At 34.8% G+C, this 27568-nt stretch overlaps 7 protein-coding genes and 1 pseudogene across 8 annotated transcripts, besides 1 other annotated feature; 4 read left to right on the top strand and 4 right to left on the bottom strand.

Moving 5' to 3' along the window:
* Window positions 1–163: 163 nt before the first annotated feature.
* On the bottom strand, window positions 164–3442 carry TVAGG3_0980710 (mismatch repair protein Msh6 (MutS-like protein); the record flags this gene model as incomplete). Its single annotated transcript, XM_001322688.1, has 1 exon — window positions 269–3442. One exon carries the CDS (start codon window positions 3440–3442, stop codon window positions 269–271), a length of 3174 nt encoding a protein of 1057 aa, XP_001322723.1.
* An 855-nt stretch (window positions 3443–4297) lies between these two features.
* Window positions 4298–6552, top strand: TVAGG3_0980700 (alcohol dehydrogenase YQHD family; the record flags this gene model as incomplete). The annotated part of the gene is made up of 1 exon (XM_001322689.2): window positions 4852–6033. The coding sequence occupies one exon, from the start codon at window positions 4852–4854 to the stop codon at window positions 6031–6033; it is 1182 nt and encodes a 393-aa protein (XP_001322724.1).
* Window positions 6553–8455: 1903 nt separating this feature from the next.
* TVAGG3_0980690 (galactokinase protein) lies at window positions 8456–9795 on the top strand (the record flags this gene model as incomplete). The annotated part of the gene is made up of 1 exon (XM_001320698.2): window positions 8548–9747. The coding sequence occupies one exon, from the start codon at window positions 8548–8550 to the stop codon at window positions 9745–9747; it is 1200 nt and encodes a 399-aa protein (XP_001320733.2).
* A 250-nt stretch (window positions 9796–10045) lies between these two features.
* TVAGG3_0980680 (3',5'-cyclic-nucleotide phosphodiesterase protein) lies at window positions 10046–13354 on the bottom strand (the record flags this gene model as incomplete). Its single annotated transcript, XM_001322691.1, has 1 exon — window positions 10046–13354. One exon carries the CDS (start codon window positions 13352–13354, stop codon window positions 10046–10048), a length of 3309 nt encoding a protein of 1102 aa, XP_001322726.1.
* A 446-nt stretch (window positions 13355–13800) lies between these two features.
* Window positions 13801–14842: a mobile genetic element.
* Window positions 14843–15149: 307 nt separating this feature from the next.
* Window positions 15150–15725, top strand: TVAGG3_0980660 (NAD(P)H-binding; the record flags this gene model as incomplete). The annotated part of the gene is made up of 1 exon (XM_001322692.1): window positions 15150–15725. The coding sequence occupies one exon, from the start codon at window positions 15150–15152 to the stop codon at window positions 15723–15725; it is 576 nt and encodes a 191-aa protein (XP_001322727.1).
* Window positions 15726–15892: 167 nt separating this feature from the next.
* On the bottom strand, window positions 15893–17527 carry TVAGG3_0980650 (uncharacterized protein; the record flags this gene model as incomplete). The annotated part of the gene is made up of 1 exon (XM_001322693.1): window positions 15965–17527. One exon carries the CDS (start codon window positions 17525–17527, stop codon window positions 15965–15967), a length of 1563 nt encoding a protein of 520 aa, XP_001322728.1.
* A 266-nt stretch (window positions 17528–17793) lies between these two features.
* Window positions 17794–18247, top strand: TVAGG3_0980640 (uncharacterized protein; the record flags this gene model as incomplete). The annotated part of the gene is made up of 1 exon (XM_001322694.1): window positions 17873–18136. The coding sequence occupies one exon, from the start codon at window positions 17873–17875 to the stop codon at window positions 18134–18136; it is 264 nt and encodes an 87-aa protein (XP_001322729.1).
* Window positions 18248–18481: 234 nt separating this feature from the next.
* Window positions 18482–21025, bottom strand: TVAGG3_0980630 (annotated as a pseudogene). Its single transcript has one exon. A coding segment is annotated over exon 1 (2544 nt).
* Between the last annotated feature and the right edge of the window lie 6543 nt (window positions 21026–27568).

Genomic DNA, 27568 nt, shown 5'->3' with positions numbered 1-27568 from the left:
GGCTATATATTATAGCATATCCAAAAGGCAAGGAAATCTATCAGAGAAGCCTTTTTGACCTATCGTTGCCCTACCTCTAACGCCTGTAAGTGAGTTCAAAATTTCTAACCTCAAAAAAAAGGCAATTGTTCAAAATTTAATTTAGCCATCAAGATTAATCCACACGAGTATGTATTTAATACGTTGAGATCTGGATACCTTTATTAGCATGTAGTTATTGAAAAACAAAAGAATCTTTTTTTATATCGATAATATATATTTTATTCTTTCACTCTACATTTATCTTTGGCAATTCCTTTGAAAGGAAGTCCATAAACTTATAAAAGTTTTGTTCGTTGACAACTCCGCCGGTCAAATCGTCAATAGCTTTCTTCAAATCAATGATATCTCTTCTCTCTTCAATGGTCTCTACTTTGACATCAATTCCAGATGTTCTTAATGCAGCATGTCTATCTTCGAAATCATCAGCAACTTTTTGAGCTTCTTCGGTTAAATCAGCTGGCAATCCGCAAATTTTTGCGACTCTGCAACCGAATGAGCTTGGACACATCTTGTCAATCAATGTGTAAGCAAGAGTCAAATTTCCATTGCTGATTTCGTATTTCATTGAAGCATTCCTTACCATTGGGAACTGTTCAAACTCTTCTGCCAATACGTGGTAGTGAGTACAGAATACCAATGGGCACTTGACTTTGTTAATGAAGAAATCCAAAACAGAAGAAGCAATTGCAATGCCATCCAATGTTGATGTACCTCTTCCGAGTTCATCGAGTACAACAAATGAATCGCTTGTTGCATGCTTCATCAATCTGGCTGTTTCTGATGATTCAACGGCGAAAGTTGATTGGCCATTAAAGATTCTATCACTTGCGCCAATTCTTGTGAAAATCTGGTCGTAACAAGTCATCTTTGCAGAAACAGCTGGTAGCATACAACCTATCTGTGCAAGTATGATTGATACACAACACATTCTAGCGTATGTTGATTTACCAGAAGCGTTTGGACCAGTAATCAAAAGAACGAATCTATCGTGGATGTCGATGTCATTAGGAATTGGTGTTCCAATGATGCAAGGATGATTCATTTTCTCGACTTGGAGAATGGCTTGTCCATGAGCTTCTGGAGAATCCTTTTGTACAAAGATTGGTTTGCAAAGAACACCAGATGCTCTCCATCTGATTGATGTCATTGCCAAGGAAATCAAACAATCAATATCAGCAATTGCATCAACAATTGAATCCCAAATTGGTGAATTCTTTGCGAATTCATCGATGAATCTCTTCTGTGATCCGCTTCTCAACTTCTGGCGCTCGTTCTCTACGATGTCCAACTGCTTCAGCTTTTCTTTGATCTCAGGAGTATGATATCTTCTAACTGATTTCGTCTGAGACATCAAAATATACTTGTCAGGAAGATCTGAGCAATATTTAACTGGAATTTGGACTTGGAACTTCTCAGATTGCATGTTTACATAGGAAAGATCCTTGCAGCCAACTTCGCGCTTGATATCTCTTAATATATCATTCAAATCATCTTCAATTGATGAAACTTCTTCATCAATATCATCGATATCTTTGAAAACGCCTTTTTTGACAATGAATTCATTAGATTGAATTGATTTCTCGACTTCAAGCTCTGCAAGAATATCATCTATCTGTTTGGCAAGAGACTTTCCTTTTCCTGGTGGAACAACATTCGCTAATAGCGGAGATTTGACCGTTCCTTCAATTTTTGTGAAAAATTGACAACATTTTTTGAGAGCGCCAAGGCAATCAATGAAAACTTTAACGCTGCATTTGTTTGAGTAAACACGTGAAAGCATTCTTTCGAGATCAGGAATTGTCTTGAGCTCCTTTGAAAGCGTGTTGAAATCTGGTTTCATTAATTCTTCAACTGCTTTTTGACGTTCTTCGATTTGATTGATGGATCTGAGTGGATGCATGATCCAGAAACGAAGACGACGACGTCCAAATGGTGTTGTGCAGTGGTCTAAGATATTAATAAGACAATGTGGATCTTTTCCAATGATCTGTAAGTTTGTAAGTGCAGATGAATCAAGAGAAAGGAATGAAGATGATCCTGCTTCATCCAAAGTCTTGAATCTCTTTAATGATAACAAAGATTCGGCAATTTTGTGCTCATTTAGATAAGCAACACATCCACCTAAGGCTGCAATTGCATCTTGATGAACATTTTCAAGAGAATCTGGAACATTATCCCATTTTGCGATCTTTAAAATAGTATTCATCGCAAGAGTACTGTCCCATGTCTCTGAACCGGTCTTAGCACGTGTAGCGACATTACCACAATAGTGTTTGATGATTGCTAAGTGTTCAGGTGAGATGTTGTTCGCTGAATAGATAACTTCGACTGGTTCGAATCTGATTAATGTATCTGCCAAGTCATCTTCGTTAACTGCACCTAAATGGAAGGTACCTGTCGAACAATCAACAAGGCAAACACCTGCTGTTTGACGGCTGGATGATCTGATAGATAATAAATAACTTGGTTGAGAGGATTCGAGCATTTCGAAGTCATCGATTGTTCCAAGTGAATAGACTTGAACAAGCTTTCTTTGGATTGCCTTTTCGGCACCTTTTCCTTTGCGATTTGCCTGATCAATTGCAGTTTCCATTTGTTCGACTTTGCAAACTCTCTTTCCGGCATTGATGATTTTGATGGCCCATTCTGAGAATGCTTTTTCTGGAACGCCGCACATTGGTTCCTTTCCTCGATAAGTTAAGTGCAATTTAAGAACATCACGTGCAAAAATAGCATCAACACTGAACATTTCGTAGAATTTGCCTTTGCGGATCATGACAATTGCATCGAAGTTGTTTTCTTTGATATCCCAAAATTGTTTTTGGAAAGGTGTAAAGGTTTCCTTAACTGTTTCGGGGATGTAAACTGTAGATGGATCGTAACCTTCTTTATCTGGACGCTTCTTGTTCTTATCTCTGAGTTTTGTAGTTAACCAATCTGGTAAATCTTCTTCACTGACGGATGCTGATGCTTCGCGAGCAATTTGAGCATGGTTGACTTCTGGTGGAGCGTCAAATGGAACAGCTGCTTTTGTAGTTTTGATTGATCTTGATTTTGTTGATTTAGCTGGTTTAGCGCGTGTTCTTGATTTTGATGGAGTTTTCTGTTCTTCATCACTATCGTCGTCAATGAAATTTTGTTCTGATTCGGATTCATATTCTGAAGAAGAAGGTTTGTTTAATTTCATAATCTTTTCTTCGCTTGCTACCTTGTTGAATTCCTTTTCATCCTCTGATTCGCTTTCAGTATTTTCAAGTTCGAAATCAGAACTTGAATCTTTAGCTTTGGATGAAATTTTTTTCAGAGAGCGTATAGCTGTCTGCTTTTTCATAACAGGCGAAGATGCTGGAGTGGTTGGATTCTTGGCTGTGAAATATGAAAAAAGAGACCTCTGAGACATTTTACAATTTCTAAACGTACATAACAAGCAACTTCCCATTTCCTCATTTTTGATGATATTCAAAAAATCTTATGATATCCCTTTTATCAAGAACCTGAAACCCAAATTCCTTGCCTATCAAATAGTCAAAAAGCAAAATTCAAAAATCAAATCATTTTAAAAAAGAAAAGAATTAAGAAAATAACGAAGTCATTGATTCACCTAAACCATTATGATGAATAAGCTCCGTAATGATTTTATAGAAATTGACAAAATTTTCTGTGGGACAAAATTCTACTGAAAGTAGATGTAATTCAGGTGAAATTTCAATATTAGGTCCAATTGAAACACGTTGGCCTTGTCTGTATAAATTTTCTGTAGCATCAATATAAGAATTAGATACTGTAATGGAACCCGAATCTCTAATTCCAAACATAAAATATTTGCTTTGATTATTATTTGCAATGTAACAGTTTTCGAATGTAGCATGGCATTGATAACATAAAAACATTCCAGGACGGGTAGTATCAAGTTTAGAAACAGTATTGTTTGTGAAAACAATGTTGTTATATGTTACATATTTGCGTCCTATCGCACAAATTCTATATATTCCGTAATTTTCATCAATTTGCGTATATTTTATTGAAGAATTTCCGTGACTATTATCTATTCCAAAAGCGGTATTATATTTGCAATAATTCCTCGTGATATTGTTTTGGAAAATTGAATTGTTGCCTAATCTTAAATAAATTGAATTATAGCCCTCTAAGGCACCTTGATTACTATATGCTATTGAAGAATCATGCAATTCATTGATATTCGTAGAATTGTCAGTGACTGAAATATAGCAGAACTTTCTGTCGCCTGAAGATTTGGATCCAAAGCTACAAGCATTTCGAATGGAACTTTGTCCTCCTTTGATGTAGATGGAACCACCATCACCATCTCTTGATGAGTTTTCAAATGAACTCGATGAAATAAGAGACTTAATATCATTAGATTTGAGGAAGATAACCCCATCATTACCAAGATTAGTGAAATAAACTCCACTAACATAAAAATTGCCTTTAAAGCCTATATACTTCTGATTTTTACTGTAGACTTCCGATGTAAAAATAGTTTTGTAGACTTCTTCCCATTCATTATTGGAATAATGAAGCAAATTTGATGTCTATGATGTTTCCTTTCTATAATATTACTCCTGAAGTAATAATAATGCGTTAATTGATGAATTTTGAAAACCCGATATTTTTGATAGAGAGTTCAGTGAGAAATTATCTTCTCAATTTTTTGTGAAAAGATGTGAATTCATATGAACAATTGTCATAAACCTATTTTCTTCGATAATTTGACTATTAAATAAGGTAGGATAATATATTTTATAACGACATATTTGAAGGAAATTGAATTTAAAATTTAGATCATTTTATATGAAGTGGCTTTGGACTAATACCACTAAAGTAGGATTTGGCTCTAATGTTGTTCAAGAACATCTTAAGGATTTTGTCACTAAAAAGTCTCGTATTTTGTGCACATTTGGCGGCGGATCAATCGAAAAAAATGGAGCTCGTTCCGATGTTGAAAAAGCATTATCAGAACTTGAATGTGAGGTAAAATGGGAAGGTGGAATTCAGCCAAATCCAAGATATGTAAAATGTTTAGAAATCATAAAAATCGTTAGGGAATATAAGCCAGATCTTATTCTTGCTGTTGGTGGTGGATCTGTTATTGATGCCACAAAGTTTATTGCAGCAGCTGCATGCTTAGATGAATTCGTTGTGCCCTGGGATATTATTTCTAAGGGTGCTTATGCCAAAACTGCAGTTCCATTCGGAACAGTATTAACTATTCCAGCCACAGGATCTGAATGGAATAATGGATATGCAATTCAAAGAGATGATATCCAAGAGAAAAATAATTCTGGTTCCCAGCTTGTTTATCCTCAGTTCTCTTTGATTGATCCGAGATATACTATGACTTTACCTGCAAGACAATTGAGAAATGGCCTCTTTGATGCTATGATGCACTGTACTGATCAAGTGATCACAAGTGAATCAGCTCCAATGTCAGATAACTTCTATTACTCTATTATGAGAGAACTTGTTGATATCAGTGATGGCTTAATGAAGCCAAATTCATCATTAGAACTCCATGAAAGACTTATAACAGCTGCATCTTTTGCTCAAAACCATATTTTCACTTATGCAAAGCGGCCAAACTGGGAATGTCATTTAGTAGCACAACCACTTACTCCTATGTATGGCATTGACCATGCAGCTACATTATCAATTGTTGCACCTGTTCTCTACGAAAAAGTGAAGAAAGGAAGAATCCAAACAATGGCAAGAGCTGCTGAACGTGTTTTTGACGTTCGCAGCGGAACTGATGAAGAAAAAGCTGATAAGTTTGTCGAATCTCTTCGTAATTGGGCTGTTAAACTTGGAATGCCACTGAAAGTATCCGATTGCGAATATGCAACAAAGATTAACCCAGGAGATGTTCAAATTCTCACTCAAAAAGTCAAAGATTTGACGCATAGCTTTCCATACAGATTCAATGATGAGCTAACTGAAACAGTTGTTGAAGAAATTTTCAATGAAGTTGATAAATAAAAATATTCTTTCCTAATTCAAAAATATGAATGCGGAAGATTGTCTCATTCTGGGAGACATGCAGTGACAATGTCTCCCGGAATGAGACATGCAGACCGACAAGAGTGCACAATACACTCTTGTCGGTCGAAGTTTTGCAATCGCGTTGTGATTGCAAAAGATTGTGCTATTCCTGCATATTTTCTACGAGCCTGCTTCATAAAATTGAATCCTTCTATCCAAATTAAATGCGATTTCGCTAATCTTTCATCTAAAATCACTAATCAGAAGCATATTGCAAGTTAACTTGAACCGGCATGTTCCTCCTATCCTGTCTTTCAGTTCTTTCTATCAGCCATGGTTCACAAGGAGGAGAGCTTTGCGCACAATCAGACATAAGATTGCGGCAGAGGAACCGGGAAGAGAGCAGCTTGAAGCGGTAAAATGTCCGAATGCTGTCTCCCAGGTGTATCTGTCAGGCAAAGTTCACAAGGAGGAGAGCTTTGCGCACAATCAAACAGAAGATTGCGGCAGAGGAACCGGGAAGAGAGCAGCTTGAAGCGGTAAGCTGTTTTCAAGTCTTTAGTTAACAAACTTTAACAAAAGACATCTAAAAAATTTGAAATAATTGCAAAATAATGCCGTCAGGTAATGCGCACCTAAGGGAGGTGTTTTGCGGGAGCTGGGGGTATCTTGGTGAGTACTCAGGAGGCCAAGAAGGGCACCCCAACCGACATTTTGCTGACGCATTGTGTAAGCAACCATTCTGATAACCGCTCAAACCGTCGGGACAAAATAATTTATGAAATTATAAGTCATCTTTCTAATACATATTTTTGGAAGGGCGTAAGATACGCCAACTTAAATATATTATTAAATATGAGAAAATCGCTCAACAAAAAAACAATTCTTTCAAAAAGTTTAAAATTTATCTTTCTAATACATATTTTGGAAGGGCGTAAGATACGCCAACTTAAATATATTATTAAATATGAGAAAATCGCTCAACAAAAAAACAATTCTTTCAAAAAGTTTAAAATTTATCTTTCTAATACATATTTTGGAAGGGCGTAAGATACGCCAACTTAAATATATTATTAAATATGAGAAAATCGCTCAACAAAAAAACAATTCTTTCAAAAAGTTTGACATTGATCTTTCTAATACATATCCTATGGAAGGAATTTACATTCACAAAATAAAAACCAGTTCAAAATCTTATTACTCCTTGAATTAAAATCATTTAATTTCAAATCCATTCCAAATCCTTAAATCTGTATTAAAATCATTTTGCCAACAACCAACACAATACAAATTACATTTCCATATATCTTCTTGTCCATTTTAATTTTTTATCTCATTTTATTTAATTTTATTTAAAGCATATAGACATCGAGATCCTTTACACATAGTTATATAAAAGTCAAATACATAATAAATTCTTAATTCTAGAGATATCTCAAAATCTCAATTTTTTAATTTAAAATACCTTTCATTTTTCATAGTACTATCACAACAAACAAGCCATTTACTAATTAACACATATAAGAAAAATATCAAATTACAAAACAACTTTCAATATCATTCGCATCGAATTCTATTTTTTCATAATTATCAACTACATGTTATTATATAATATATGTCGGCGCATATTCCACTCTATACAAGTGTCAGACACACTCACACAAAGCTGTGAGATTTATACCTCTATCAGTAGGACTTCTCAAATCAAGAACACATATGTTTCACTATCGCACATCTGTGTAGGATCTAATTAACCCTTTGGACTGGTACTTCAAAATTTGATAATTTGATAATTTCATGTGATATCATCATTTGCCTTTAAAACAACTGTGCGTTAAACTAGACACGTTTCTCTATCATAATGCAAAATATCAAAGTTTGGGAGACTCCCAAAGTGTCTGAAACTGATCATAAGGGTGAAAAACCGTTTTCCAGAAGTTGGGAACGTAGGGTATTGAACATCCAATCATTTGGGATTTCGTGTATTCAAGAGAAGTCTAAGCATGTAGATGGAGCAATTTACAGTTTATATATAATAAAAATGATTAAAATGGTCAATAGGAGTAAAATTGTAAAATAATTGTAACTTTTAAAAAGGATTGCTCTTCTAATTTGGTCATAGTCTCGAAAATTATATTTTTGTTTCATGAATGTTTGTATCGACCAAGGATCACTTTCACGGGGCCATTCAATTTTCAGAAGAATAAAAAACCCTATCAATCTTTTCAAAAAATTAATTCAGAACCTATATATTCGTAGGGATAATAATACTCATTATTTCAAGATAATTAATATACCCATCATTTACCTGTTATAGCATTTTACGGGTGCTCTCAAATTTTTGAATGGTTTGAGAAGGTATTTCCACAGTAAATTTACATTTGCATTATTATTGCATATAGATTATATTAATTTAAAAATTAAACAAAATTGAATTATCTGTCAACCCATTATTTGAATTGGAATTTTGAGAGCTAAAAAAGTCACTGCAGATAAGTTCATTTTTCGCTAATGTCTTTCACAGCAAGCGACAAGCTTGTCCAGGAGATGATCCCAGTCTTCGAAAAGGAATTCGGCGTCAAGCCACAATTCGCAGGCCGTGCTCCAGGCCGTGTTAACCTCATTGGTGAGCACATTGACTACTGCGGCTTCTCTGTTTTCCCAATGGCTCTTGAGGGAAAGTTCACAACAGCTCTTCTTGCTTCCAACGAGAGTGGACTCCTCCGTATCCGCAACCTTGATTCCCATCTCAAGGGTTCCGATGTCAAGATCGCCGAAAAGAAGCTCCTTGGCGAGGGTTGGGTTCAGTACGTTGAATCAGCCGTCAAGACATTCCTTGAGACATTCAACCAGCACGTCAATGGCCTTGATGTCCTCATCAGCGGCAACGTTCCACTTGCTTCTGGTCTTTCCTCATCTGCAGCTCTTCTTTGCGCTGTTGCTATGGGCCTTGACCTCCTTACAGGCGGTGGTGCTGACAAGGGCAAGCTGGTCGAGAAGTGCGTTGAAGCCGAGCACCGTGTTGGTGTCATGTGCGGTGGTATGGACCAGGCTATCTCCATCCTCGGTGAGAAGGACCATGCTTGCGTCATCTCATTCGTTCCAAAGATCACAGCCAAGCCAGTCAAGCTCCCACCAGCTCACTTCGTTGTTGCCCACACAGGTGTTGCCGCTGCTAAGCTTGCTACAGCTGATGACTGCTACAACCGCCGTGTTGAAGAAGTTCGCCGCGCTGCTGAGCTCATGATGCCAGGCGCTAAGACAATCGGCGAAGTTGTTGCCAAGCTTGGTTGGGAAGGTGCTATGGAAGCTGCCAAGAAGCTCCCAGAACGCGAAGGCAAACTCGTTCTCCGCGATCGCGCTGTTCATGTTGTTGGCGAAGCTCACCGTGTTATTAAGATGGACGGTGCTTCCCTCCAGCAGTGGGGCGAGCTCATGAAGGAATCCCATGCTTCCTGCCGCGACCTCTACAAGTGCTCCTGCGAAGCTCTCGATGCTCTTGTCGAGACTGGTCTTAAGAATGGCGCTCTTGGTGGCCGTCTTACTGGTGCTGGCTGGGGTGGCTGCACAGTTTTCATCCTTGCTCCAGATGCTGATCCAGCTAAGTTCATTGAGAACGTTAAGAAACAATTCTACGAGCCACGTGGCGTCAAGGATCCAATCATCTTCGCTACAAATGCTGGCGAGGGTGCTGCTGCTTTCAAGTTCTAATTTGATGAGAGTATTGTAAACAAAAAATAAAATTTTCATTTTTCTAAATTTCATCAATATTTTATTGTTTCAGCTTTGGTTCAAGCGAGAAGAATTTCCAAGTCTGCATCCTCAATCAATGAAAATTTCATGAATGTTTATTAATGATTCTACCTTGACTTATTCTAGAAGAATAGTCATTGTTGCATTTTAGCATTTCCGGCATCTTTTTTTCACGGATTAAAATATTAAATGATAGGAGTAAAAAAAAATCATATTTACATTACAAAACAAAATAATAAATAATATAAAAATAAAGCTATTTCTGCTCTTGTTGCTGTTGAATCATTCTCTTTAGATTTTCCCATTGTTTCTTGTTCTCTTCTAATTGTACGTAAATGTCGCTCATGTCAGGGAATAAAGTAGTTAAAGCTCTCATTGCAGGCATCGCAGTTGTTGTAATGAAAGCTGATTCAAGTGATTCAACATTGTCGAAAGATCCAATTGGCAGCATATTTGATAATGGTAAATTCTTGGATTTCTCTATTTCATTCAATTCTGTCAATTCTTTGAAAATATTGTTTGCCATTATCTTTCCAAACTCAAATGTTCTAAATGAGTTTGCTGTATTAGACATTGAGCAAACGAAAGAAGAAATGAACACGAAATCATTTGATATTTCATCTGTTTTCATTACAATTCGTGAAGACATTTCAACTAATTTTAGAATAGATGTTGCTTTGATACAAGGAATAAACATCGACCAAAAACTCTGATTCATATTTGGAAAATATTCATCAATAATCTTTGAAGCAACTTTGCAATGATAAGTCTCCATTGGATAGTTATTATCCACGAAATACAAATGTGTTTTGTTGTTTTTGTGGTATTCATCATTATATCCATTATGAGAAACATCATGTAACAAAGTAGCGAATAATAAACCAACAATTTGATGTGGATCAAGTTTATTACAAAGTCTTGATTTCAACAGAGTGTAATAAACAAATTGCAAGCAATCAACAGAATGTCTGAAATTGTGAAATGGTTTTTGGTTTATATTAATCATTTCTCTACATTTCAAAATGAATTTTGCCATTTCAAAGTCTTGTTTGCTCAATGTTGCTTGAACTTTCATCATCTTGAAAATCCTCAAAACAATTTCAATTAGTTCAGGATCATTATAATTCGATGAACAAAACAATCTGTGATTAATTTCTGCATCACTTATTTTTGTGTTATTTAAATCAATTGCTTCATAAATCAAATCATTCTTCAGCTCTTTTATCATCATGAAATGTATCAAACTGGAATAATCGTGGGCAATCAAAGGAGCATCTTTTGATAAAGAATCTCCCGAGAAAACAATTATATGTTTGTAAATATTGATGGCATAAACACAACCATTAATTTGGTTGATCATTAATAAGTATTTCGATTGATTTCCTGCAACAATTGTTTCATTCATGTACTCTGATTCTAAATTCACAAAACTATTAAACAAATAATCATCACAAGGGATGATAGAATTCTTTTGAATTTTGTTAGACAAAACACAATTAAATGTTTGCAACAAAGGAGTGTATTTCCATATGGAATAGGCATTCATCTTCATCTTCTCAGTGACAATATCCATTAACTCTGATAAACTCTTCGATTTTGCTGAGTTTTCAAGAATTTCTCGCATTTGAAATGATTTTTGCTTCAAATCTGAAATGTTCGATTTTCTGATGTTTATTTCATCATAAACTTTTGCGTAACTATGCAAAGATTGTATCAAAAGTTGCTCGAAATCAGAGAACTCTTTGTTCTCGTTTTGACTATTCACACAACAGAATGTGATGTTTCTTTGTGTGAAAGCAATTAAATTTTCACATCTTACATCAGAAACAGAAGCAAAATTTGGAATTTTTGTGCAAGGATTAGCGATTAACACTTTGTCTTGTGAGTTCTCACTAATAGATTTCATGGATACTTCTGTAAATATCAATCTACCGAAATCTTCACCATTTTTCAGGATGATTTTTGTCTTATTTTGGCAGAAAATTACAATAAATTCACAATTAATTGAAATAGAAAGTAAATTTGCGACATTCATCAAATAATTATCAGTTTCATTTTCGTTCATCTTTTGGTACAAAAGAAGAGATTGTTTTGGATCTATTTTCTCTTCGCTTTCTAGTTCTTTTGCGCATAAAAATGGAATAACAGCTGCTAAAACAGAACACATATCTTTGAGTAATTCAATGTCTTTATCTGAGAAAGAAAGACTCTTGATATTACCTGCACAACACAAAACACCTATAACAATATCATTAGAAATAATAGGACTAGCAATAAATGGTTGATTTTCAGCCCATGAATCAATTTCTTCTGAAAAATATTCGCAACTTTTTGTCAAATAAGAAATTTCAACAGCTTTTTGGGATTTCAATACATAAAGAGGAACTCCACATTGTTTTAATGACTTCTTGATGAGATCTCGACCTTGTACATCATAGTAGACGAAGTTTTCATTATCAACAAGAAACAATTCAACATCATTTGCACTCAAATAAGTTCCAACAGAAATTAAAAGAAAAGGTAATAATTCAGTGATTGTTCTTCTTGTTAAAATGTCTCTGGAAAACTCGTAAGCGAATCTCCTGTTCTCACACAGCTTATTCAGTCTGTCGTATCTAAGAAATCTCTCTATAATAGGCTTGGCGATGTCAGAAAAGTGATTTGCAATTAATTTATCTTCTTCAGTAAATTTTTCTGTTTTTTGATCAAAAAAAGTTGGTTTTCCAAATAAGGATTTGACTGAATTATCAGGAGGTTGAGGAGAAGGAAGTTTAAGGAACCCTAATGTTGATTTTAACATAGTTTCTTGATGTGGCATGTGTTTTTCTTTGCATTCCAAAATTACATTTCCGTCAACTGTTAAAACTGCTTTTGTTTCAACATCTGAGCCGATATCGACCACTCTGGAACTGGCATTTGGAAATAAAAGACGTAAACTTTGGTCTAAAAGTGATGTAAAGTCATCTTTGTTTACACCTATTGTTACTTTGTTTGCTAGTGGTGTAATGACATCATTTATCAATGCCATGCGTGATAGTTGACGCATTATGTAGTTAAATCCTGTTGGATTTGAGTTTTCTTTGAATGATTTTGCAATTTCGTCGATATTCGCTTTTGTATCGAATGCTTTGATAAATAAAGGATTCTGTTTGAGTTTGTTTATGATATCGGCTGATTCTGTTGATCGCTCTGGTAATCCGAACGAAACTTGAATTGAATTTTTACTTGAGTTGTTGTTTGTTGTTTTTTCTGTTGGATTACTTTCATTGTTGGTTTCGGAGAATGGTTGATCGTTTAATTTTGATAATGCTAGGATTTGTTCAGAATTTTGATGAATTTCACGTTCCATGGAATCCATAACAGATAAGTTCGATTCTCTATCTAGTTCTAATGCAGTTAATGCTTGTGCATATGCATTTGCTTTCTGAGTTAAAGTTCTAATATAATTTATTGGATCTTCAAGAGATTTGAGTTTAGGTGGCCGCCGCAATCCGTCATGTAGTGTTCCTCCAGTTGAAGTAAAGCTCCTCGAGGTGTTTTTTGCGGCCACCGTCTGAGGGCGCATTTTTTATAACAGACAAAAAGTGACAAAGATATAAAATTTCTTTTATTCTCATAAATTGGATGTATATTGAGTTAAAAATGTAAAACATTAACAGGAAACTAAAACGGAAAAGTCTGTTGGACCTCATACTTCAGAAATAATACTTGATAATCAAAACATTAATGGAAATTTTTCCATATTCCTATAAGGAAGCATGTATACTATATGATTGAGTATAAAATACCCATTAAAATAGTTAAATCTACCTAAATATGGTCTATCTTATATTTATTTGTTAAAATTATCAAAATTCTAAAATTAAAGTAAGATTTTCGAATTTCGGTAAATGATTATACTTTAATACCACGAGTTGATGTTTTATAACCTTACTTTGAAAAAAAGTAGTTACGTAATCTGCAAAGATTTTGATTTTTATATTTTTGAATGCATTCACAAAAAATTATTAAGGGTGCACACGAGAGGATCATGTAAACTTCAGAACTTAGAACCTTATTTTTAGGCATTATCTTGGCTACCTATTTAGGCTCGAAAAAGCAAAAAATATCAAAAAATACAACTTGACTCCATTATGACCCTTTCATGGAGGTAGTTTTTATCCGCTAGTATTTTCCCTTTGAATCTCTTTACAATTCGAAATCAAATTCAAACCTCAGTAGAAGAAAGGAAGAATCGACTTACTACGGTTGTAATACGAATAAATACATATATTTAATTATTTTTCTTTACATAATAATTGTTTGAAGCTCATATTCCATCAAATTTTTAAATAAAAACATTAAAATGTTGAAAATGTTCATATATTTTAATAGGGTTTTGACACTTTATTGAGGAATTACTACATACATAGTCGAACTGAACTTGATATTTTGAAATTTAAATTATTTATCAAAATTAAAATTTAACTTGAAATTTATAATTATTTAGTCATATTTTGCATAATTCTAAGTAGATTTTGTAAAAAATCAAGAAAGAAAATTTTTAACGTGCTTTATTTTTTCTTTTTTATAATAATACATATTATTATATAATTAACATATTCATAATGTTTCACCCTTTCAAAAATATAATCCTCCTCCTCTCAAATAAACGTACATGCGGGTGGCCTCTTTTTTCAAAAAATTAAAATTTGAAATTTTGGGCTCAAATATTAGAGATTTTTTCAACCTTCAACGATATATGTTGTCTATATCAGACCTCCTTTCTTTTTGATACTTAACATTGTTCCTAAATCTTAGCCGTTAAGGCTGTTCTGAAAATATTTTTTTTTCGAAAAAATTCGAAAAAAATTCTTAAAATTCAAAAATCCCTTAATTCCTGAGGATTTTGGAAAAAAGTTTTTACATGAATATGTGTATATTATATGAAGTATATTGATAAGGTAAAAATCAAATTTTATTGCATATTCATCGAGAAAATAAACTAACGAATCCCTCAAAATTGAGAGGGTAATCCTCCTCCTCTCAAATAAACGTACATACGGGTGCACCCTTAAAGATAACTCAACCAGATTGAATGTGAATTCATGGCAAATTTTTTTTCTTCATAACTAGCATGTTATCAATAAAATTTAACAAAAAAATTGATGTTATGAAAATAAATGAATTGAATTAGCGATATGAATTCACAGCACCTTTTGTGGTTTATTGGTGAAACAATATCGTATTTATGAAGCCATGACGTTATATTAGCTATATTTATAATCCTTTAGTGATTTTCAAATTGAGGTATGTGTGAATTCATGATTTATTCAATATTCTCAAATTTGAAATAATTCAAAATTTTTTCATTTTTCTCAATGGCTGTCTTCAATAAGATCCTTATTATTGGTGCAAGTGGAAGTCTTGGAAAAGTAGTTACTTGTACTGCTTTGTCACGTCATCTAGATATCACCCTTTTTGTTAGACACAAAAATCGTCTTGGAAATACTGGAAATGCAAAGATAATTGTAGGTGATGCAACTAATTTATCGGCTGTAGAAAATGCTGTTAAAGGAATGGATGTCGTATATATCAATTTAGCAGGTGATTTAGAAAAAATGGGTAAAATTATTGTGAAGGCAATGAAGAATCAGGGTGTTAAGCGTGTTGTTGCAATTAGTTCGATTGGTATCTATGATGACCCTGTTCCATCAATATTAGTTCCATATCGCGGATTAGCAGATATTATTGAATCAAGTGGACTTGATTATACAATTCTTAGGCTGAATTGGTTCACTAGTTCTAATGAAATAGATTATATTCTCACTCCGAAAGATCAACCGGAAAGAGGAACATCTGTTTCTAGAAAGAGTATTGCTGATTTTATAGTTAAGATATTTGAAAACCCATGTGATTATGTTAATGAAAATCTAAATATTGCTAAGCCGTACTAAGGTTTTCTTCAATTATCCATAGTAAAATTGTATTTTATGAAAATTTTAACTTTTTTCATATAAGTATGGACTAACAATGCCAATTTCAGTACCGATAATCTTAATTTTTAATTGAAATTTCTTTGAAATTTAAGAATTATTAATAAAATGGTAAAAATTCTTATGTATTTGTTAAACCACATCTAGTGAATATATACTTAAAATGTTTACAGGTTATTCAACAAACAAATAATAAAATTTTATTGTTTCTGCGACATAGGAATGAGCGGATCTTCACCAAACTTACTTATATAATTCTGGCGAATTTCCGTAAAGTTTTCGCTGCTTTCTCCTCCATCCAAAACAAATTTAATAATCATTTTTCTTGCAATCTCGCTTTTTCCTACATCTGTGCAAATCTTAGCGAACTTCAATATATCTCCAAACATTTCTATGCCATACCAATATGATTCATCGAGTTTTGTAACAATATATTTCATAATAACATCATTCATCTTCAATTTCCAAAGAGAAAACATATCTTTCAATGTATTCCTGCAATACGGGTGGAAAGCCGCTTGAATTACAGAAATTTTTGCATCATCGATCATATCGTCTCCCAAAATCTTGGAATATCTCAACAATGCAAGTAGAATAAGATGAGGATCAACAATTCCTGAGAACTGGATCGCTTTGACAAATCTTATTTGAGTAGATGGAGATCTTGCTGAAGGACCAATAGTTTGGATGATTTTATTCATTGTTTCAACATCAACTGAACCCTTTAAGAGGTTAGAAAGCAAGAAAATCGAGTGTGTTAAGGTATTTGTCCTTCTAAACAGAGCAGCAATGATATTAAGGTCTGTAACGTTAATAACTTGGTAATTGCATCTTGTGTCTAACATAAATTCGTCTGAAAATGCCTTTGAACTGTCTAAAATTTCCAAAATTGGAAATTCACAATCGAAAGGAGGGAAAATCTGTATATCGTCTGCATCGTACATGTCTATTAGAGTAAACTTCTGTGTAGGTCGATGATAAATTAATAAGGCGTTGTCGAAAATATTAAATGAAATATTCGAAAATTCGTTGTTCTGTAAGAAATACTTGGATATATTTGTAATACTATCGAATTTCTTGGATTGTAAAAGGACTTTTTGAACTACTGTAGCTTTTTCACTAGTTTCGAAAATAATTAACAAACAATGAGAGAGAGCAAGGAGTTTAAGAGGATTTCCGAGTGTATTTAACTGTCTAGAATTGATTTTATTAAAGAAAACTCTATTTTTATCGTTCAAATCAATAGAACAAGCGTGAAGGAATAAATTATCAGTATAAACAAGATAGTTTCTAACAAAACGGCATGATGTTATTAATGATCTGATGCTGAAATATTCGTTTAGATATAGATCATGGCATGATATGCCGTTCTTGGAAACAACAACAAAAGATCCTTTATGTGGAACGAATGCTGAAAGAATATTTGAATGAAATGTAAGTGATGTTAATGAAAATTCGACTAAAGGTGGTAAAATATAATTTTGCTGGTTAAGATTTATATTTAAAAAGAAGCCAATCGATTTTTGCGATTTTGTTGCATAAATAAAAAGAACATCGTCCAAGATGTAATCAACATAGTGAATTTTATCAGTATTTTGATTTAAATTGAGTTGTTGAATTAATATTTCTTTGCGGTCAAATTTTGAAAAGATTGATAGCGACTGTAATGAATCATCAATCGAAAATACATGATACCAGCCAGAAATTAAATATCCTTTGGGAAAATTATCACTTTTTTCGAATAAAATTGGCGAATTCGACATTTTTGTCACTTTTATTATCATCCCATACTCTCAATTTTGATTTATCCGATGAAAAATCACATGAAATATGAAGTATTGTTCTTACATATGGCTACACTACCATAATTTCATTGAATTGAGCTCAAATATCTTCTCAAAGAACATTTCAAATTGAAATCTTAAAATTATTAGATACCTCTCCTTCATATAATTATCCATACATGCAATTTAATCATTTCCTTTATTATCATCGTCAGTCATTGGTAAAAATTGTCCAAGAAATGAAGCAGGGTTTCAAAATTTTAGTCCTTGTCACTTTTCCAAAATTCTCCTCTCAAACTTTTGACGATTATTGTAAACTTTATTATGGCTTCCATCGAAGAAATTGAAAAGGAGCGAGATTTTTATGATGCATTAATGGTATATCTTCCTCAAAATGAATCGCAGATGGATGTTCCTCCTGCAAATCCAACAAACAATCAAGAAAAAACAGAAAATACACAAAAGCCAAAACCACAACAGCAAAATAAAAACGTTCCAAAGCAAAAGCCTAAGAACAAATTCAATCCGATTCGTCCTGGTTTTGAAGGGCCGAAGTTTATTAAGAAGAAACGCGAAGATAGAAAATAGAATATCAAACGTAATATTAATGATATTGTATAGAAATAAAGATATGTTGTATTATTACTAGTTCTTCTAATCCTACTTGAAATTAAGAATTTCTGAAAGCAAAAACATTTTTAATTCTTTCACTCTCGTACTTATTCCTCTATAGTTATGCGTAAGAAGAATTAATTACTTTGAATTTTGAGAAAAATTAGCTGTTTTAAACTCTATCTTGTTTTTCCTTCATTGCCTCTGCTTTGAAGTTGTTGCATCTTTGCATTATTGTTCATCTAGTATGTTGCAAATTTCCCATGTCCTTTTTGCCTTTTGGCTCTGGTCGCCCATCTCAGGTAACCTATATCCTAGAAAGAGTTTGTCATAGTCTGTATTTGAGTCTTTGCGTATTGTTTGCATGACTCTTTCCTGAGTTTCTGGTTCAAGCTCTTTCAAACAGAGCTTGTCCATATGGAATAAGCTCGTTTCCAAATATATGTTGTTTGTAGCCATTCTGGTTTCTTTCCATTTACCAACTATATCTTTTGGGAATGGGAAAGCTTCTACCCAATCTTTTCAGTCTTGCGTCGTTTTATTTCTGTAGTTTGGTTATTGTCAAGGAACATGTTTTTCAATACTAACATTTCATTTGGTACTGTCCATTTGAGTTTTACTTAAAATATTCATCCCTTCTCGCGTTCATTGTCTGCAAAGTAAGTTTTTATGACATTTTGTAAACTTTCGTTTGCAAGGTCATGTACAATAGGTTCTCTTCCTTCTCCTCCCTACTTTCTTTCTAAACTCTTCACCAAATATACCATCTTTTATGGTTCTGTGTAGTTCTTTGAGATAAATGTTCTAGAACGTCAGGTGTTATATTTCCATCAGCCATGTTCATTTCATACTGGTCCAAAATATCTGCATCTTTCATATCTTTCAATGGCATTAAAGCGCGCTTAAAATACCAGCTATATCTGGTTCACCATTGACTTCCATTGCGTCTAAACTTCTTGGAATTGTGGTTGTAAGTTTATGAACCACCTATCCGGGTTACTTTTATGACCCCATCTCATTGTAGTTCCATCGTCTGCAGAAACAAAAGTAGGTTTGTTTCCATCTTGGTTAGGTTCTGAATGAACTTTAAACAATGTTTCATTTCTATATGTTTTCTTGAAATTTAACCTTTTATTTCACCGAGTTCATCCGAGAGTTGAAACGTTAAATGCTCGTAAGTAAAAAGGGTTGTTGTATTTGTGTACATTTTTCTTCAGTGCTTCCATTCTATGCTGAATATTTTCATCTGGTGTTGGAGTCTTTTGTATGTCGGCAAACATTTTTCGATATTCTTCTACTATGTCAGCCGAATTTTTTTTAGACTCTTGGAAATATTCCATATTCTCCGCATACTCTTGTTTGAGGGTCAAGAATTTTCGGCTGTTCCAAATCTTCATCTAGTTCTGTGAGGTTAGTTTCCAAAGGAGGGACTTGTTCGTTTCCTTCAGGCTCTTCTAGCTGTTGTTGCTGAACTATTTCTTCCATGTCTGGTTGTATCTGAACTAGTTCTTCCTGTGGAGTTTCTTGTACCTCATCTGCTGGCATTTCATATATTCCGAGACCGTTTTTAACAATTTCCCTATCTACGTCATCCGCATTCATAAGCTTTTGTTCTTTCGTTCGCGTCTCTATTTTTACGGCGTTTCATGACGAAAGTTTGAATTGTCATTTAGCTCTGACATCAATATCTCGGAGTAAATTCATCCATGTCATTTGGATGATATGCTATTAAATCATATCCTTAGCGAGCTTGTATTTTCCAGGTTTGAGATTATATCCGTTTTGGTGCTGAGCCATAAAGCTAAATAGGTTCGGGTCAGTATTTCCATCCTTGAACTTTCCAATAGCTTCTTTATATCTGTCACTAAAGTCAACAGTAATCTGGGAAACCACACTCTTCTTTAAGCATTTTTAAGAATTCTTGGTTTCCTTGTTCTCTACTTCTTTTATGTCCTTGCTCTGTTTGTGGTGTGTGTTGTGCAGGGTTTTGAACTGTTGGTTGTTGTGCTGGTTGTGGAGGTGGTTGTTGTGGCTGGTTGTTTGTGTTGGTTGTGGAGGTTGGTTGTTGTGCATGCCTGTGTCTGTGTCCATGTGACGCATGTAAATGTTTTAGTAGTCCTGGTGCAGGTGCTTCTCTTGGAGGGTTTGGTGGTATATAAGTTCCACTAGCTAGTATATCAAGTTCCACCAGCTGGTATATAAGTTCCACCAGCTGGCACATATGTTCCATCTGCAGCGTAATGTCCTACCTGACTTTTTCGTTTTAAAAAGCATTTACTAGGTCTGTTTTGGTCTGTTGTAACTCTTTTTCTTGACTTTTCACAACAGTTGCTCTAACGGCGTCATAGGCACTTTGAACTGCCTGTCTCGTTGCTGCGTCTGTTTATTTTCGTCATATTTTTGTGCTACTTCTTTAACTCTTTGTCGAAACCTTCAGACTTCAGTTTCTTTCCAGATGAGAAGTCGTTCACTTGTTTCACCTTACTATGAAGAGCTTCGAAGGCGTTCTTAAAGTCAGCATTTGTTAAAGCTTCATTTGAACTGTCTTCATCCGCTTGTATTTTTTGTCCTTATTGACCTATGAGTTGGGCTGCTTTAGCGTTGGCTTGGGCATCTAACCAGTCATGTTAGCTTTTATATACTCTGCGCTTTTCATTGCCTTTTGCTGGCTGCGCGTTATTTTACTTTCTTGTGCTAAGTTTTCATACTGTACGGTTTGGTTTTGCAAGCTGTAAAAGTTTTTCTGCCTTTACAGTTGCTTCAACTTCTTTTTTATACTCATCGCTATCCATATATGTCTTCAGGGCTTTTTGTTTTATCTCTTCATCTTTCAGTACTTTATATTGAGTAGTATGGTTTCAAATTATTAAACTTTGATAAAAGCAACAAAAGCTAAGAGTAGTTTGGCCAGTTAAAGAAGTCAATAAATTAAAGCTACACTAATTTTCACAATTATCAGAATTTTAAACTTTATAGAATTGATATATAACTAGATGTATATTATCAAAATTTTCATGATATATTTCCATAAGGAAGACATAATTATCGAATATGAGAAATATTATTCTAAAAAAACTAAAAAATAAAGATTCTTATTAAACTTATCTCATTATCGAACCTCATATGTCTATGCTTTAAGGTGACTGTTACCGCGGCGGCTACCTGTTATCTGGCGGTATTCGATTAAGACCATTGCTTCTGACCTGGGCTCAACCCTACTCCTCTACAACCTCATGTTGTCTGCGTTGGAACACCACCGTGTCTGTGGTCGACTGGGCTTTCATTTCTTGCATACCGCAATTTATTGACTGGCCATGTGTGTGTTTTTTAGTGCTTTATACTGTATGCGGACGTTACTGTGCCTTAAGGAGTGTTATCTCTCTATCTAACGATACCTAATTGCTAGCCTACGGCAGATGTTGGAAACATAGAAGCCTTTGCTGACCAGAGGAGCTTTGATCATCCAGTGTTTAGTTTTCTGTTTAAGTGCCTCAATAACACTCGACTTTAATCTGCCGTTGGTGACAGCCACAGTCTCCATTATGCGCGGCCACACATTCACCTTCCGGACGTCGTGCTCGACTAGCTTGTCTCAAGTTCCTCTTCTGTCTCTGATTAGCTGGGTATATTGACTCAGATTTCTGTAACTTCTGGGATACTGAGCAAGTGGAAGATGTTGCCGATGTGAAGGATCAGGCCGTGAGCCGCCACTTGATCGAATTGCCCTGTATGGACTGCCTCTCTGGAGGCAATAACAAGGCAGGAATCGAAGCCGGCTTCAGGACACTTCTTGTAAGATAAAGCCTTGGCCAATGGTGAAGCACCACGGCCTGGGTCGTGTGATGATCTCCTTGACCATGCGGAGATGACGCGATGTGCCGTCGAAAGTCAGATCCATAAGAGCCACGGAAATTTAGCTGACCAAAACGCCGGTGGTACGGAAGTTGATTGTGGGCCTGAAGACTAGAAACAGAAGCCGTACTCTACGATGAGCAACGAACGATCGTATAACACCATGTGTATACAAGAATGAATCGCATAAACACGTATATTTCTTCTCAAAATTTTTCGTATAGGAACTAATCTAAAAACATCCATATAGATATGCAAATGGAAATTAATGTCAAAAAAAAGTCCTCAGAATACTCTATCATATATTAATAATAACGAGTTGATATACTATTCTTCATTAGCAGAGAATAGCCACTTACTGTCCTGTGATATATATTTATATACTAATAATAATACACATAAGCTAAAAACACACAGACGAAAATGTAGTGAGGGACTTCCAGGCGGGCGTCTAGTCTCCTTCGTAGCCTCCTACAGAGAGATACTTGACCCAAAACCATCGAGGAGGACTCCACTCGAACCCCAAGTCCGAGTACCAGCCTCGTTGTTTTTTGCATAGAGCGTATACGTCAATTCTAAATACGAAATTAATAACTTCCTGTGTCACACGCCGGACCAGAGTAAGGGTCTATCGTCCTGGGGGCGTACTTCAGGATTAAATGTACGGCGCTCCTGTTCCATAGGAAGATCATTACTCTTGAGAGCGCTTTCTCCTTTATTAGAATGAGATAGACGGTTATTTACAAAAACTGACAGACACTTTGACCGAGTTAGTTTTTTGTGCTGAACAAAATAGTGTCATATAAACATCTGTCAAAAAACCGTTTTTTAACTGTCACTTAAAATGCCCGTAAAGCTACGTAAAAATACGCTAAGAGGAAGGGTGAGCATTAAACATCCATATAGTAAAACTGACACCAAACAACAGTTTGCAACAACAATGATAATGACGGCCCACCTATTGTTCAAACAAACTGTCAAGCAACCCTTGCTTTTAAACCGAGTATTGCGTGCACAGAAGTGGAGGTCTCCTTTAAGAAGCGGCACTTTTAGCGAAAATGGCAGGCTATGGGTGGTCAGCTGCAGAGCGGAACACAGTTATAACCCTCAAAGTCAAATGAATTGAGTTCACTCAACCAAATCATAATAAAGATTGTCAAAAAAAGTCAAACATAGACATTACAGAAACAAATAAGTGAAACGAACAATGAAACTATGATATATGAACAGACACACAAAGGAAACTTCAATATGTTAAACGTATGAGCAAAAAAAAGAAAGAAAGAAGAAACAACTTGAAAGAAATAAGTACAGAGAATATCGCGAAAAAAGTGTCAGAAAAAGCAGCAGACAACAAGCAGACAAGTAGCCAAAAATGGAACATAGATGTTATTAAATTCCTGATAAAAACCATACTACTCAATATAACAACGTACTGAAAGATGAGAGATAAAACAAAAAGCCTATGAAGATATATGGATAGCGATTGAGTATAAAAAGAAGTTGAAGCAACTTGTAAAAGGAGAAAACTTTTACTAGTGCAAAACCAAACCGTACAAGTATTCGAAAAACTAGCACGAAAGAAAGTAAAAATAAAACGATCGCAGCCATGCAGAAGGCAATGAAAAAGCGCAGAGTATATAAAAGCTAATCAATGACTGGTTAGAAACTGCAAGCCAACGCCTAAAGCAGCTCCAACTCATTAGAGGTCAATCAAGGACAACAAAATACAAGCGGCATGGAAGACAGTTTTCAAATCGAAGCTTTTTATACAAATGCTGACTTTAAGAACGCCCTCTCCGAAGCTCTTCATAGTTAAGGTGAAACCAACCATGTGAACGACTTCTCATCTGGAAAGAAACTGAAGTCTGAACGAGTTCTTTCGACAAAGAGTTACAAAGATCTAGCTAGCACAAAATATGACGAAAATAACAGACGCAGCAAACGAGACAGGCAGTTCAAAGGCCTATGACGCCGTCTTAGGCAGCAACTGTTGATGAAAAAAGTCAAGAAAAAGACTTACAAACAGATAATCATTTGAGATTGACAGTAATACTTGTGCGACAGCATACATATCTAGATTAATAAAGTATGGGCAGTTTTCTCATGTAAATATTAACTCCGACCATTGAAATGTGCAATATCATCTAATTTGTTTAGATATGCGACATATAATCTCGAACCTTGCCTCGAGTTGAGTATAATGCAGTTCGATAAATACAGTCCTTTGAGTTTTCCAAAATATTTTCTCTAAGTCTTCAACAGCATTATCTTTTAAATGTTTTCGAAATCAGTTGATTTGTTGTGGTAATGAATCATCATCAAAAGTCATTTGGGACTGTGAGTTGGTTCACGATTGGCTGCCCAATAACATGTCTTTGCTACCGAGAGTAGAAACACCAGTTCAAGACTGATAGTAAGCTCAATAATTGACATCCTATGGATAGCCATTCATAGATCAAAGTGATGAGGCAGAAAACCCTAGCTAATAACAATAATAAGTAAACAAATAGACTAAGTGCAATAGAGAGGGTAAGTTGGGAGTAATCCTATGATATTGATTGTCTTAATTTTATTATGCATTTACGATTCAGAAACTCTCACATTCATATAAACCATCTATGCAGATAGTGAGGAATCATATGTCTTGACTTGGTTTGGTAACTGTATGCAAAGCTTTTGAATAATTATTTCTATGTTTGACGTAACTCATTTAAAATTAATGAAGCAAGAAAAGTATTAGTTATAACCTATGTTAAGACGCTCAAACAACAATAGCAATGGTGGATCAAACAGACAAATACTAAGACAGTCAACTTATTATGGATGAATTAGACTACAGAATAACAATGACTAACTCTTCATCAAAGCCGCAACAAAGCTCTGTTCTCCAATAACAAACCCCTCACTTAAACTTCTATATTCTCGACAGTAAATCCAATAATCACGCAGACACATGTTTGCGAGGAATAATACTCAGCATACCTGATTGCATTCTACCTGACCAAATGTTTCTCGCAGATAACGTAGTTGGACGTAAACACATTGAAATTCCTTTAATCATAGCACGACACTAGATTTCCATTATGATATTTCCACTCAACACATATCAGCATACTCACAGGATTTTACTTGATACACCAAAGCTATATACGCAATCATCAAATGAGATTTGTGCCTTCGCAAAGAACTGCAAAACAGTGCTCAATTAAGTTCGCCCAAAAATGAGATAGCTTACTTCATATTTGTGGAATAGTAGATAAGCATTCATTGGTGTGTATAGTTTCTTGGAAGAAATTGATAGCAGTTAAATGTTGATCATTCGATATGTCACCATATATTTTGTGCCTTATACATACGACGATATACACACATATATCACTCGAAAATATCGATCAATAAAGAACAATTGATAAACTCATTGTAATAAGAATAGTTGTAAGCCTTAAAGAAAGAGATGTGGTATATATACACCAGATATTCCAACATTTCTATTAGCTTCTTGCTTTTCTGACCATTCCTAAATGGAATAACAAAGAAGTAAAGAACTAGAAGTCAATAGACAGTGTTACACAGAGCTCAATCAACATATTGTTTATGAATGTTCTGATTATGGCAAATCATATGTTTGTGTCTGAAGAAGTCAACAGAGTAGTCGAGTTATATGCAAGTTACAATCTTGACAGCTTGCTGCGCGAATTGTATTTATTCTGGCATACACTTTCTTACGAACTTCATATGCCAGTGTTAGATGAATTTCTTAAGAGGAATTTAACTGATGAGAACACAGAATTTCGTCTCTATACCTCTTCCACTAATACTGGGCAAGGATGAGATATTCCAATCCACTCTCTTCACATTCTGACTGTATTTCTCGTTAGCACCTTTATTCTGAGTTCTAGACTCTCGCTTGTCCTTTACATATTCTGGAGAAGTTGGAATTATTAACTGAAAAATGTGAAACTTGACAGATCAACATTTGAAATATTTCCTCTATCAGAGATCGATCTGAATGTCCAATTCTTTAGTTCGTAACTGAATGAGCTGAAAAATATACAGTAAAACACTTCTGTTTCAAGAATACTGACTCACTCAGTGATCTAATTGCCTGACAATTATTTGGTGTATTGTCATTGTTACGCGGAATTCACATTATCGATGTCTAATTCATTCAATAATTAATCAAGAGAAGAAACATAAGTATATGAGATTATTTGGAATCTCATAAGATGATTTCTATTAAGTCTCTTAACTGTTCTCTATGATTATATGTTTCGACTCTCAGAGTATAAATGTAGTACCTTAAGATTCAGAAACTGATATTACTTAGTTTGATTCTATATAGTTTGATAGATTCAAGCAGAATACTGAGAGTCATGCAATTCTTCAATTATCTTTGTGTGATTAACTCACTTCTTATAATGAGTAGCAATTAATGTGTGTTTCGGAAGCATAGGGAAAGAATAGAAGTTAACAATTTGTAACAAAATTGAAGGTTGATTCACTCAAATAAGTGGTTATTACTAATAAGTATTAGATGTAGTTATAGAAATCTCTACGATAAGTGGTCATTATAATTGTCGCTTTAGGGCAACAGTTGCAAGGTCTCTAGTGATCATATGGCTACTTTTTATGGATATACCTTTGCTCAATATGAGCTGGAATTGCACAGCATAAGTCATTGACCATTTCTGAGCTCCGGCGATCTTCACAGGTAAGATAGAGTTCTAATCTCTATATACTGCAGATACTTGAAGAATAAGAGTTTGTGATAGAACTAAACTAATGAGTAAAGGTCATCAGAAATATAAACAACAATAAATTGCTATCAGTATTATCAAGATTAAGGGCTGGTCAGAGATAACAATGAGATAATTCGTTGACGATCCCAATGGCAACAACAAGTCCTAGTGGATACATGAAAGTGTGCACATCACATTGAGCTTTGTGCTCCAAGGTATATCGCTAGGTGACATGATATGAGAAAGTGTTGTTCAGCGCCAATCACATAATTTGCCCGTCAATAGTGAAAGTGAATTGCGTATTGCCAACACGATTAAAACTCAATGGATAATCAGTTTAGAATAGAGAGAGTGTCTGAAATTTAATGAGAGAGAAATAGCAGTGTTGCAATGACCCATGCTGTAACAGCGAGAGGGATAATCTCGAAATAACTCGGTAATTAGAATCACACTCCGCTCAGAACCAAACTGATCGGGTTATGCAAATAATTTGTTAGTTCAGAGAAAGTATCTGAGATTGACAATCATGAGGAAACTTGCTACCACTTACACATCATCAGCAGACATAACTCACTTGGATGAATAATCGTACATTTAATGATACAACACCAAATTGATCTATATGACGGTGACACTCGGGAATTATGAAAGGGTGAGTCGCAACCAGTTATCGTAATAGAGGCAAAATATAGAGGGTAAAATAGGTGGGATTTAGTTACAAGTTTTTCTAATAACCATGCCTAGAGGAATAACGTGATATGACTAAGGCGGTGAGAGACAATGTTACACGCATATCACGATATAGGATCATCTC

This window comes from Trichomonas vaginalis, chromosome I (genome assembly GCF_026262505.1).
Source record: "Trichomonas vaginalis G3 chromosome I, whole genome shotgun sequence".
Lineage (NCBI taxonomy): Eukaryota > Parabasalia > Trichomonadida > Trichomonadidae > Trichomonas > Trichomonas vaginalis.
This window is presented reverse-complemented; position numbering and strand designations above follow the sequence as displayed.